The sequence below is a fragment of the Microcebus murinus genome, chromosome 8, assembly GCF_040939455.1.
Source record: "Microcebus murinus isolate Inina chromosome 8, M.murinus_Inina_mat1.0, whole genome shotgun sequence".
Taxonomy (NCBI): Eukaryota; Metazoa; Chordata; class Mammalia; order Primates; family Cheirogaleidae; genus Microcebus; species Microcebus murinus.
Window position 1 is genome coordinate 47,504,437 of NC_134111.1, and position 13,617 is coordinate 47,518,053.

The 13,617-nt window shown below is 42.6% G+C and overlaps 1 protein-coding gene across 2 annotated transcripts in view; it reads left to right on the forward strand.

The window, feature by feature from the left end:
- Window positions 1-5,244: 5,244 nt before the first annotated feature.
- CERS6 (ceramide synthase 6) overlaps window positions 5,245-13,617 on the forward strand; it is a 256,438-nt gene continuing 248,065 nt past the window's right edge. The window contains exon 1 of one of the 2 annotated variants that reach the window (XM_012781868.2): window positions 5,245-5,636. In XM_012781868.2, the coding sequence (XP_012637322.1) occupies window positions 5,467-5,636 (170 nt within the window). In that variant the 5' untranslated portion in view covers window positions 5,245-5,466. The remainder of the gene's footprint in view (window positions 5,637-13,617) is intronic. The other variant, XM_012781867.3, reaches the window with a different exon arrangement.

Consider the following 13,617-nt stretch of genomic DNA (forward strand, 5'->3'; position numbering starts at 1 on the left):
GCTCATGTCTTTTCAAATGTAACTCACGCTTCCAAGTCTGTTTCCATGTCTGCCTCTTCCTTGAAGTTCCTTACCTCTTCCAAGCAGAATGTGTCCTTTTTCCTCTAAGCAGGAAGCCCTTGTTATCTGCAGTACCAGAGCACTTGTCACATACTGTTGAGGGACATGTTGAGTGAAGCTATCTGGCTTTTCATGTGAGTACAGCCTGCTCCCCAAATAGATGTTGTGTTCTTTCTGTAGAACAAGTACTATAATTTTGTGTTATGCAACTGATAGTGGAAATTCATCTAAACTTCTGGCTGTTGTCCTACACCCAAGCAGTAGAGATTTTTTACAATGTGAACTCAAATGTATGTGGAAGCATGAAGACCTGGGTGTGTACCTGAGAATGAGAGATAAAGTTTAGCATTGATATTTTCCAGTTGCTTGGAAATAAGGGTGTATTCTCAGATGATGTTTTATATTCAGGAAACAAAGTATGCTTTCTTAATATGCAGTGTAGCCAGTGTCGCCTGCCTGCCAACAAAATTTTTTTTCACCTGTTCTCTCTCCTTTGTCTCTTCTATTTGCCAGCCAACTCTCCACTTTCTCACTGAGCTACTTACTTGTCTGATGCATAAATTGTATATTGGTTTGCTGGGGTGACAGAGATCTTTCCTGCACAGGTACAAAGTGGCTTCCCTGGGAGGTGTGCTGTGCTATGTTCTCCCTGTGATCACCTTCCCTAGGGCCTGAGCTGAGTTACGCTTAGTGTTAAAAGACATGTACTCTTAGAGTAATGTCCATGGATAGTGGAACTTTGGGGATTAAAATAACAGCAACCCAAACAAAAAGGGGAATTTATCATGTAGATATGAGACTATTTCACAGAACCAAAAGATGAGAAGGTAGCTGGTCCCCAGGTACTACGTGGAACCTGAGACTCCAATGCCAACACGACTCTCTGTGTGTCTCTTACCTTCACTTAACTCTACAGGTCTTCTTTTTTCTTCTCTCTTTTTGCAGACTAGCTTCTGCTTTTTCTAGCAAGTGATGAAACAAGGGCCTATCAGCCTCTGAGTCTGAATCCTTGAATCACAGTGTCCAGAGAAAGACTGTCTGGGCCCAATCCCCAATACCAGAAGACAGACTTTAATTATAATCTTGGGCCAACAGTCCATTCCTGTACCAACAAAATGTGGTCAGACATGGAATGATATTTTACTCTATTATTTTTCTGGGGTAATCATTTGGATGGAGGGTGGTGGGAAAGGACTATCACCTAGAGGAGTTTGGCCATACTGATAAAAGCGTGGATGTTGGGTACACTGCATACAGGTATAGAGGTGAGTAGTTTATAAGCCCTTTCCCACACATTATCTCATGTGAATCTCATGATAGGCAAGACAGGTACTACTGGTATACAACCTACACAACAAGGCATTAACATGCTCCTAGAAACTAAGGGACATGTGCAAGATTCACGGGCAAGTACTAAATCCTCCTTCCACTGTTCAATAAAACTCAGCTTTCAAAATGTTCCTGAAATCCCACCACCTTCTCAAGGTTGTGAATGGAAGAGTAACACTATCTTTTGCTCTCCTGTTAGTTTGGCTTTTCTAGAAAAAAAAAAAAGAGAAGTTCCAGGGAAGTATAGTTTCAGGGAAGCAGGAATGAGCCAAAAGGGGAGTGAAACAGAGAAAGGGGAGAGGTAATATAAAGGGGCGAGTTCTGAGTGGGTCCCAACCTGGAAATAAGCTGATTTGTTTGTATCACAGGATATTTTCAGAGAGGCTGCTTGAAGCTAGTGTGTGTTTGAGGGGCAGGAGAGGGAAAGGAATAAAACTGCTTCTGATTAATTCACCAACACTTACTATTGTGAATGTTTGGGGACATAGAAGTGGCTGCTGGACAACACAGAAGCCCTGAAGTAGGACAAAAGGTACATAGTCAGGTTACAGACGAGGGAGTGACACAAGAAACTAGAGGTGGCCACTGAGGCAGTCTGGTGGGCCCAGAAAGCGAGGCTCCACCATGACATGACCTTTGGCCACAAAGGTGGTGAGAAGCCTCCTCTCTATGGCCTACAAGAATGCAGTTGGTGCCAAGGCATCTGCCCTAGAGTCTGAAGTAACAGCCCAATGACACCAAACAGCTGGTCACATGGTCTGGAAGCAGGATGGTGACATCTGCTCACTGATAAAGACTCATTTCAATGACACCTGCCCTCCCGCCAAGCAAGAATTGAACAATCCCTTCTTTATGCCTATACTACTCTTCACAAGAGTCTAGCATGGATATGTAAACATTAACACAATTATTCAGATTTTTCCCTCTCCTAGAGAAGATTTTTCTGAGGTTGGAGTAATGTTGATTCATTAATTCAATAGTTTCTTGAGTACTACTATGTGCTAGGCACTTTTTTACGTGCTAGGGATAGAATTGTAGATAAAACAGACACAAATCTTTAACTCTTTGAAGCTTACATTTTAGTGTGTGTGTTGGGGGGAGACCAAGAAAGAAATAAGTAAAATACATATTGTGTTGATGGGGAAAATGCTTTAGAGGATTAGAAGGGTGAGTGTTGCAGATTAACTATGGTGGCCAGGGAAAGGGTCACCGAGAGAGTGACATTCAGGAAAGAGCAGACATGGATCTTTGTGGGAAAAGAGTTCTGGGGATGGAGAAAAGCAAATGGAAAGGCTGTAAGGCATGTCTGGAATGTCTGGAGAAAGGCAGGAGGCCAGTGTGACTGAAGCAGAGGAAGGGACAGCACAAAGTAGCTGAGTCAGAGAGTTAACACAGAGCCAAATAGCACAGGACATTGTAATGACTTTGCTTCCACTTGGGGAGTGATGAGGTCAAAGCAGAGCTTTCAGCTCAGGACTGATCAACTTACATTTCAACAGGATTGCTCTGGCTGAGAAAAGACTAGAGAGGGACAAGAGTTGAAACTGGCAGTTAGGAGGTTACTGGGGTGACACGGGGGAGAAATGCTGGATGTTTGTACCAAGATGGTAGCAGAAGTGGTGAGAGATGGTGAGATTATGGTTTAAAACTGGTGCTGACAAGATTTGTGATGGATTAAAAGGGAGGTATGAGAGAAGGAAGGGGAAAAATGACTCCACATTTTTGGCTTGAGCCAAGACAATGGGAGGAAGAGATTTTAGGGGGAAGATTAGTAGTTTGGTCACCAGTAGTTTGGCTTTTAGATATCCAAGTGGAGTTGGTAAATTGACAGTAGATTTAGGAGTCAGACATTCAGGGGAAAGTTCATGGCTAGAGATATAAATGTGGGAACTATTAGTATTTTAAAATACTAGTTTACTAGTACTATTTAGTATAGTATACTAAATAGTAGTTTAATATTTTAAAATAGCTATTAGCTATTTTAATGACAGATGTCATTAAAAGCCATGAGACTGGATAACATTACCAAATGAATGAGTGCAGATAGAAAAGTGAAGAGGACAAAAAGACTGACTCCTAGGCTACTCCAACTTCCATGGGTTAGGAAAGTGAGGAGTAACTAGGAAGGGGACTGAGCAGAAATGGCCATGAGGAAGGAAGATATCTACAAGAAAGAGTATGGTTTCTGGAAACCAGGCAAGAATGTTTCAAGAGCAACTGAGTCAAATGCTACTGACAGAGGTGCTGAGAATTGCTATGAACTGAATGCTGCATCCTCCCAAAGTTCATATGCTGAAATCCTAATTCCCAATGTGATGGTATTTGGAGATGGAGCCTTCAGGAGGTAATTAGCTCATAACGGTAAAGCCCTCATGAATGGGATTGGTGCCCTCAGGAGAAGATATAAGAGAGCTGCTTCCTCTCTCTGCTTTCTGCCATGTAGGATACAACAATAAAACAGCTGTCTGCAAACCAGGCAGAGGACCCTTGCCAGGCTGGATCTGCTGGCACCTTAATCTTGGACTTCCCAGCCTCCAGAACTGTGAGAAATGCATTCTATTGTTTAAGCTGCCCAGCCTAAGCAGCCTGAACTAAGACAAGAATTGACTTTTGTGCTTAGCAGCATGAATATCATTGGTGACCTTGAGCAGTTTCAGTGCAGTGGAGGAGGCAAATGCCCAAATGGAAGTTCATATGAGAATAAGAGGAGAAAAATTCGAAGCAATGGTATAGGCCATTCTTCAGAGGTTTGCTTTAAAGGAAAGGAGTGAAAAGAGGGTGGTAACTGGAGGGGAAGGAAGAGTCAAGAAACTGTGTGTGCGCCTGTATGCCCATGGAAAAGATCCAGTAGCACTTACTGGCGGAACCATGCAGAAAATGAATGTGAGAAAAATGAACAAAACATGCTTTGGAATCAGGTCTACATAGGACCCTGAACTAATCCACATATAGTTCCTGTATCAATGGGAATAGCTATTATGGGAGGAAAGGTGCCTGGGTTAGGCTTCACAGGCCTAATACCTTAACGGATTCAAATTCAAAAGGCAGAAATAACGAGCTTGTCAAGTGGCAGCGTGGAGGTTCTCTCATGATCTGTGAAGTCAACATGTGGTCTAGCCGCATTTTCAGAGAGCTTAGTTGAGGGGGCGGTTTTACTGAATGCTGCAGTTGCTATCATCATCAAATAGCAATTAGTAATCAAATAGCAATTCAGTGCCCAATTTCTTGTACCGCCTCATAAATCAAAATAGAGGGCCTTGTTCCCGGGGAGGAGCCGCTTTGATGAGACACAGTAGTACAAGGGGGGCAGAGGGTCAAAGATGGGGGAAAGACAGACATGGGGCTGAGGCAGAGGCTCTTGCCACACCATCCTGTCCCAGTTCCTGATTTTCTCTCTGCTTCTCCAAGCAATGGGGTAGAGGATCCTTTCCCTCCCACTTCTTCCCCCTTTGCTCTTTGCGCCCCCTACTTCTCCTTTTGCTGTTCTCTCGCAGTGCAGGACTGGTTCGGAAGCTGAGCCTGGGCCACTACCTGGCTCCCCACCGCCTCCCGGCGCACGGGAAGAGGACTGAGAACCCTGAAACTCCGGTGGGGCAGGAGCCGGCGTTCTGAGCATGTGCGAGCAGGCCGGGGACTAGGGCGGATTTGGGGGACCCGCTCCAGGGCGCTGCCCCGAGCGCAAAGCGGGAGCGCAGCGAGCGCAGGACCGGGCAGGACAGCACTGCCCGGAGCAGTGCCCTGCGCCCAGGGCGCAGTGGTGGCGCCCTGCCCTCCGGGCGTGGGCGAGGTGGCCGCGTGTGCCTAGCTGCTTGACGCGACGACCAGCCAATCAGGGCGAGCGGCCCGGGCTGCCATGTGACAGCGAGGCGGCCCTTTTTCCCAGCGCGGCCAGAGGGAGGAGAGCACCGGGGCTCGCCGCGAGCCTTCGAGAGCAGCAGCCGCGGAGGCGGCGGCGGCGGGCGGGAGCAGCGGCGGCGGCACAGGCTCGGGCCAGCCGGGCGCGCATCCTCGGGCGCCCTGCGCGGCGGAGAGCTTGGCGGGCTGCGGGAGCCGCGGGACAGGAGTGGACAAAGCAAGATGGCAGGGATCTTAGCCTGGTTCTGGAACGAGAGGTTTTGGCTCCCGCACAATGTCACCTGGGCGGACCTGAAGAACACGGAGGAAGCCACCTTCCCTCAGGCTGAGGACCTCTATCTCGCCTTCCCTGTGGCCTTCTGCCTCTTCATGGTGCGGCTCATCTTCGAGAGGTAAGGAGGGCTGGAGCACCTCCTCCCCTCCCCCTGCACACGCGCGCACACGCGCGCACACACACACACACACACACACACACACACACACACACCCTCGCGCGCGCGCGCGCGCGCACACCCTCGCGCGCACACGCACACCCGCGTGCTGTGTGGCGCACGCCCCCGCGCCCCCAGCGCTCGCGTTCGCGCCTCCCAACCTTTGTGTTTGGGGAAGGGCTGCTGACCCGGCTTGCTTTCTGGGAGCCAAAGAGGGTCTGGCTTGCCTGCAGATTTCCTCCCGGGCGCCGGGAAGGAAGGGGCCGCGGAGCGTTAGGGTCGCCTCCCCTACTCCCTCGTCGCAGTGAGGGCAGGCGAACAAAGGTGAGCGGTGGCCGTCCCTGGGACCCGCCGCACTCCGCAGGACTCGCCCTGTGCACCAGCGCGGAGCGCGGCGCTGCCAGGCAGGGCTTCCCCGCCGAGGCTCGCTGCCGCCCACCTGACAGATAGGAACGTTCCGGACGCGCGGCCGGGAGGGAGGAAGAACCGCGCACACTTGCAGCCTTTACACTCTGGCATAAGGATTGTAGTGACTGTGCTTCAAAAGAGTAAGCCAGGGACGCCTTGGCTTCTGGTCGCTATTTGGTTTCCATCCTTGACACTGAGTATCAGGCCCACTGTGCCGGGAAGTAGGCGACAATAGCACTCCAGGTCATTAGCGGTTTCTTTCAAAGAGGACTTGGCAGGATGGGTACATAGATTGCAAAATGGTGATATTAAATTGATCGCTGTGACCTGGGAATAATCATAAACTTTTTTTTTGGCACGAGAACACACTTAAAATTTTGAAGATTTGTCATATAATTGTATAGTTTCTCGATTTGGTTGGATATCTCCATTGTGGCACACACAAACTTGTGTTATTCTCATTGAATCAGTTTTAGTCACTCAAGTAGATTTTGCCTGCCAAGCATTCTCTGGGTGCTAGTGAAAAAAACCAAGACTACCACACACACTTTTTCACAACAGAAAACATCATCTTTCCCATCTTTTTACCCATCCCTCCTCCCACCCAGTTCATCAGTAAAGGTTGAATTTCTTAGATCACGAAGTAGAGTTTAGATTCCATTTCTCACTTCCACCTCTCTGCCCCCGCCTCCAGCTCACCTTGATTTTGTTTCTGTTATCTTGTTTGCCTAAAAACACTATTGAGGGTGGCAGAATGTGTCTTCTGTGCCTTTTGCAAGTGCAAATGGCTGCAAAGCTTCATGGAAACAAAACGTATCTTTTGTTTAACGAAGGTGTATTTTTCAATCGGCAATATTGTTACTTGAGACGAAGTCAGCGGGTCACATGCAGAAATTGACGTGCACAAAGGAATAGACTCCTATTTTAAAATGACTTGGAGTTCAATACAGATAAGGCATCTATCTTGAGCTGAGACTTACTGTGAAAAAAGTGGGTGTGTTTGCAGGTTCAGAGTTACTTTTTGAGCAAAGCTTTACTTATGGAAAATATGAACTCATATGTAATCTTGCAGTCTCTCCAAAGGCGGGCTCTCAGGAACTGTTCTGTGTTGGCACACAGTAGGGGATCCACATACAATTGCAGAGTGACATCTGATAAATTCTGTCTGATAAATTCCGGCAGTACTCACATTTAGATAGCTAAGGTATTTGAAAGAGATATGCAGTCTTCTGTTTTGGAGAACAAAAGGTTGACCTGTATGCAGAAAGCTGCATTTTCCTGACATCCTTCTTCTCTTTGCTGATTCTAGGCTATTTATTAGTTGAAAAAAATTAGTTTGTTAAAGAATGGAGATAGCTTTGTACTCAGACTCTCTCTGCCTTTAAAAAATAAGACTAATGTATTAGTTGAAAACTGAAAGTTCATTTTTCCTCTTCCTGAACATTTTTTCTTCCTTTGTGTGATCCCATAACTTGATTTACAGTTTACAAAAGAAGTCAGCTGCTTTCAACTGTCAGTCACAGCAGATGTCCCTATATTGACATGTACAGAGTTGGTCATGTTCCTTTAGGTCATTGATTCAAGTAGAAGAGTTTTAATGGCCTATATGGAAAGTGAAGGTTTATGGTTAATGTTGAGAATACTAATCCAGTATGGCACAAATACCACAGGTTGCTATTGATTTTTGGAAGGGTGTCTAGTTTGGTTCTTCTTAGAGTAGTGACAGCTCTGTCTTTATTAACCATTCAGACTCTCTTAGGTTTCCAAAAATCCCAGAGTATACTTATATCCAGAGTTAGAAGTTCTGCATGTTTCTCCTCTTCTCAAAACTAAATGATGCATTCTGGGAACCAAACTGTAATCTTTATCTCAGTAGCATCCATCAAGGGCCTGAATCAACATAACTGAACCAGCCAATATTGTTATCACTGATAGAATTCACTTTCAATATCCTTCTAACATTTTACCCACACATTTTCTTTTTCAGTATTCTATAATGTATAACTTGATGTAAAGAAGCCTGTTGTGAATCTCTTTATAAAATGAAATGCTTTTGTCATGGGAATAATTCCTTTAAGATTGTATTCCTTTTATGCTTCTATTGCCACGTATTTCAAAGCTGAGAACATATCTGGGAAATACCTGGTCATCTAAGATTTTTATTTTACACTAAATGAAGTCAGTAAGGTCTTACTGAGGCTAAAATTGTGAATCCGCATGCCTTTGCCTCAGTTTTATGTACTTCTCTCTGGAAAGAGAAACACGAAAGGATTGACTGAATTGGGCTTTGCTCAGTTGAACATTTGGTTTTCACCCTTGCTGTTGGGGTGTTGACAGTAGAGGCCTTCATGGCCGGAAGGTGCCACTTTGTAGGAGCATATGGACGGCAATATGGAAGCCCAGCATGGTTGGTTAAAAATGGAGCAGCCTAAGGTCAATGACTTTGGCCAAGTCTCTGAATAGCCCAAAGGTTGGTGGTTTTTAGCCTAGCCTTGATGCTACACTTAACTCTCAGTACAGATGAGAAGGGCCACTGTGATGCTACTTGACTGACAGAGTGAAATATCTGTTGTTTAAAAAAACCAACTGGATGATTTCTCTTAGAATGAAAATTTATAACATATACCATTAGATTGTGTTGTTGACTTGATGACAAAGAACAAGCTATTATTTAATAATATAACATTATCATCTATTTGATGAATTTTCTTGACTTAATGCTTGTTTAGGCTCAGTAAGCCATTCCCAGGAATTTGAATAAATCCTTCTTCCAACTTCACTTTTTCAAAAATGTGTTTTGCCGTGGTATTCATAAATGTGGGATTTCTGCTGAATCTCTGTTGGAAATAAAAATTCTTTGAGTTATTGTTACAAATGGTAACTTTAATTCATCTTCTTCCCCAAGGATTTAGGAGAAAGATGCAGAAAATATTAACTGGGAATCAGAACACTCATATTCTATCGAAACTTAACCTCACACTGGGGCAGCCTTGTAATTTATCTCTGCTTATTTTCTCATGTATACAGTGAAGCAAATGGCCTGTGTAATCTGAGATTGCTTTCACCCTCCCAATTCTCTGATTCCTGTGAGTCTTCTGTATTTGAAGCCTACTAATTATTATTTCATGAAACTTTGAAGCAGGCCAAATGTCATTTTTGTGGCAGGCAGAAATAAACCCTCTAAGAATAAAGAGATTTTTTTTTCCATAGAAATATTCTAGTCAATGGTTTTGTATATTGTATTTTTCAGTTGTATTTTGAGTTAAAAGAATCACTTGAGCTGTTATCATTTGTGCTCCAAAAAGTTATAATATTTCAGAATAACCAACAAAGAAGATTCTGCAGAGTAAGCAATTGTTCCCTTTTTGAAGGCCTCCTTTAGGTGAAACCCAGAGTAGACCTGGCACCTCTTGTGATGACTGGGTGAAAATGAGAAGCTCATTCCTGTCAGGTTGGATTTCAAAATGCCAAAGTATGTGAGGAGTGATTCCTGGCCTCAAGCATCTTCCTACCTTGGCCTTGCAAAGTGCTAGGATTATAGGTGAGAGCCACCGAGCCCAGCCTTCCTCATGTATTTTACTCACCTGATTAAACCTTGTTGGCAAGGACTAGAATCTAGGTCCATGTCGTATATTGAAGGTTTCAAACATTTATTACATACACTTACCTTTCTTCCTCTATCACCAGGGAAACCAGATTTTCTCTTTATTTCATACAAAGTCGGGACTCTCAAAATATTATTGATTCCCCCCCCTTCCATCTTCTTTTGATCAGTTCATTTCTTAAAAACACTTTTCAGTCAAGAAATGCGGCTCCAGATTTTGTTTGCCAGTAACTAGTCGCGTCACTTTATGTATTTTAGGAACTATTTTTTCTTAATTTTTTTTAAAGGTAATCCAGATTGCCTCTTTTTGTACAAAGATCCTTTTATATTATATTAGTAATGCCCTAATCTTTATTCCTAAGATTTTATTCTTTGCTTTCTTCCCCATATCCTTTTTAAATGATTTCATTGTCTCTTTTTTTGTGTTACTCTTTCCTGACACCATCATGTTTATTGACTGCTCCAAACACCTATGTTCTGGCATAATTGAACACAAAAGGGTGATCCTTGCACAGTGTCTTTTTGGGATATCTCATTAGTAATGCTGTGGATGATTGCATGCCTGGGGCACATGGTCTGAAGCTTTGCCTTAGTGTTTACCATCTATTTTGTTTGATGTTTGACTATTATGAATGACAGCCATTTTTAATACATAAGTTTTTTTTTTGTTGTTTTGTTTTGTTTTTTTGAGACAGAGTCTCACTTTGTTGCCCAGGCTAGAGTGAGTGCCGTGGCGTCAGCCTAGCTCACAGCAACCTCAAACTCCTGGGCTCGAGTGATCCTTCTGCCTCAGCCTCCCGGGTAGCTGGGACTACAGGCATGTGCCACCATGCCCGGCTAATTTTTATATATATATATCAGTTGGCCAATTAATTTCTTTCTATTTATAGTAGAGACGGGGTCTCGCTCTTGCTCAGGCTGGTTTTGAACTCCTGACCTTGAGCAATCCGCCCGCCTCGGCCTCCCAAGAGCTAGGATTACAGGCGTGAGCCACAGCGCCCGGCCTACATAAGTTTTTAAAATTTGAAAATAATAGCAACAACTAATATTTATTCCCTAATGACCTTATTACTTTACATAGTTTATTTAATTCCTCCTCAAGTCCTGAAAGGTAGATACTAATTTTTACCCAATTTAACAGATAAAACTAAGGATTGAGAATTTAGGAAATGCACCTAACTTTGTACAACTTAAAATAGCAATGTAAACATTTGGAACTAGATTTCTTGACTTAATAATTTTGGTGGTCTTCTATTTTAAAGTAAATATCATGAAGTCATACTATGTATGTTGTTTATATGTAGGCTTTTGCCATTTAATGATATAATCTGAACATTTTCCATGTAATTAAATTTATTCAAAAATATTTTCAGTGACTGTACATCATTCTATGCTATGGATGTACCATAATTTACATAACTGGTCCCTATATTTTTGTGGACATTTAGGCTATTTCCAGTATATGTATCTTTTCATTCTTGATGATTTCCCAAGGAATATTTCCTAGAAGTGGAATTTTTAAGCCCAAAGGGGTAAATATTTTAGTGTTCTTGATAACTGCCAAATTGTCCAGAAGTTATACCCATTTGCACTTCCTTATCAGAATGCAGATTGTTATCATTTGAAAAAATTTTTACTTTGAAAGAAATGTTACTGTTGTAATGTGTGTTTTTATATTACTCATGATGAACTTATTTCAAATATTGATTAATCATTGGTATTTCACTTTCTGTGAATTCATGTATATTTTCCAATTGGGATGAGGAGATGTAGTTTTATTTTTTTCTTGTTGGAGAGTGGTAGCCTTCATTTTTTTGTTGTTGTTATTTTTATTTTTAATGCAAAATGGTTTTGTCTTGGTCTCTTTCTCTGGTCACATATTCATACTCTTTACTTTGTCTCCTACTTCTTCCCCACAAGCTAAGTCACCATCATCAGCAAGAAAGCTGCTCAGTTTCTGCGCAGTGGAACAGATGCATTAAGGAGGAGGATGTAAATGATATCCATGCTTTATTGTAGAGAGTAAGGCAGAGAAAAGGTTGGGAGGAAAACAGGCATCAAGAAGGAATGGGTTTTTGTGAAGGAAAACTCAGGGATGGAGCATAAATTCTTTCGAATTATCTTTCAGAACTTTTGGTTAAAAATGACTTTCTGGACTAATCATTAGGGAAATATAAATCAAAACAACAATGAGGCCAGATGTGATGGCTCACACCTGTAATCCCAGCACTTTGGGAGGCCAAGGTGGGAGGAATGCTGCAGGTCGGGAGTTTGTGATCAGCCTGGGCAACATAGCAAAACCCTGTCTCTTTAAAAAAATTTAAAAATTAGCTGGGTGTGGTGGTGCACACCTGCAGTCACAGCTACTCAGGAGGCTGAGGGAGGGTTTACTGTTGACCCCAGGAATTCAAGGCTGTAGTGAGCTATGATTGCATCACTGTACTCTAGCCCCGGAAGGCAGAACAAGAGACCTTGTCTCTAAAAAACAAAAAACACAGCACAAGCAACAATGAGATATCGCCTGATACCTATTAGGATGGCTGCTATCAAAACAAACAAACAAATAAACAAAGCAAACAGAATAAAAAGTATTGGCTAGAAGGCGGGCAAATTAGATCCTTCGTACACTGTTGGTAGGAATGTAAAATGGCGCAGCATCTATGGAAAACAGTATAGAGGTTCTTCAAAATATTGAAAATATTGTTACCGTATAACACAACAGTTCTGCCTCTGGGTACCTATGAGGTACCTAGCGCACTCAGATTTAAAGAGACAGACAGATAGTAGAAGGATGATTGCCAGGGGCTGGGAGCTGGCACAGAGTTTGAGTTTTGACAGATGAAAGGAGTTCTGGATGATGGTGATGGTTGCGCAACAATGCAAATGTACTCCATGACATAGAACTGTCCGCTTTAAAATGGTTGTGATGGTAAATGTTCTGTTAGGTGTATTTTATTTTACCATAATTAAAAATAAATAATAGGTTTAATGACTTTTTAAAATGTCACTTACTAGATATAACTGGCTTCATTTTCTAGGCTTGACATTTTTCTAGTTAGGAACTAACATCCTAGTCCTCTTGATCTCAGTTGCATCAAACAACTTTTTTTGTTGTTGTTTTTAAATGCCTAATTCCTTTCAGCTCTATGAGAGCCCCCCTTCTTTCCAGAATCTTCTGGCATGGTTTGTGGGCAGCAAAGATTTCAAAATCCAGAAAGCACTTAAGTATCTTGGGGTTTTTTTGGAAGGCACTTGAACCAAACAGCTTACTTCAAGTCCATTTGTTAATATGACAATTTAATAATAGTAAACTAACATGTATAGAAAAGAACAAAATGTGTTTAGAAAAGCACTTCGCATGGTGTCAGAGGATCCCTCGGATTAAAGTAAAGGCGTCCTGCCGAGTACACAATCCATTTAAAGCAAACCAGGATAATGGGATAAAATTCTCTTAAGGGAAGTGGCCTAGGCCACAGATATATCCCGTGGAAGCTTTGAACGGGTTAAGATCAGACTTGACCCTGTTTCCTCCCTTTCACTTTAACTTTACATCCATTTTATAAGCAAGTGATTGAGACATTTGAATACTTGAAGCCAATTTTTCTCAAATACTGTATATTATAAAGACAGATTGTAAGCATTAGCAGGTACATATTAGTGAATATTCATTTTTTGAAGTTTATTCTAATGTTTTGTCATTGTATAAAATGCTACTTTCCATAACTCATCTGTGAGAATATTTGAGCATTTTTTTTTTAAGGAGAACTTCTTTCCTCACTACTGGCCTTCAAAATGGACTTCTCTTGGGCCACTGCTGATAGCTCTTCTAATTTTTGCTTTTATTAACTCAGAATAATATTGTGGGGCTTGATTTTGACAGTTGTGGGGTTAGAGGTACACAAATGGTTTTTAGAAGGAGATACGTTCCTT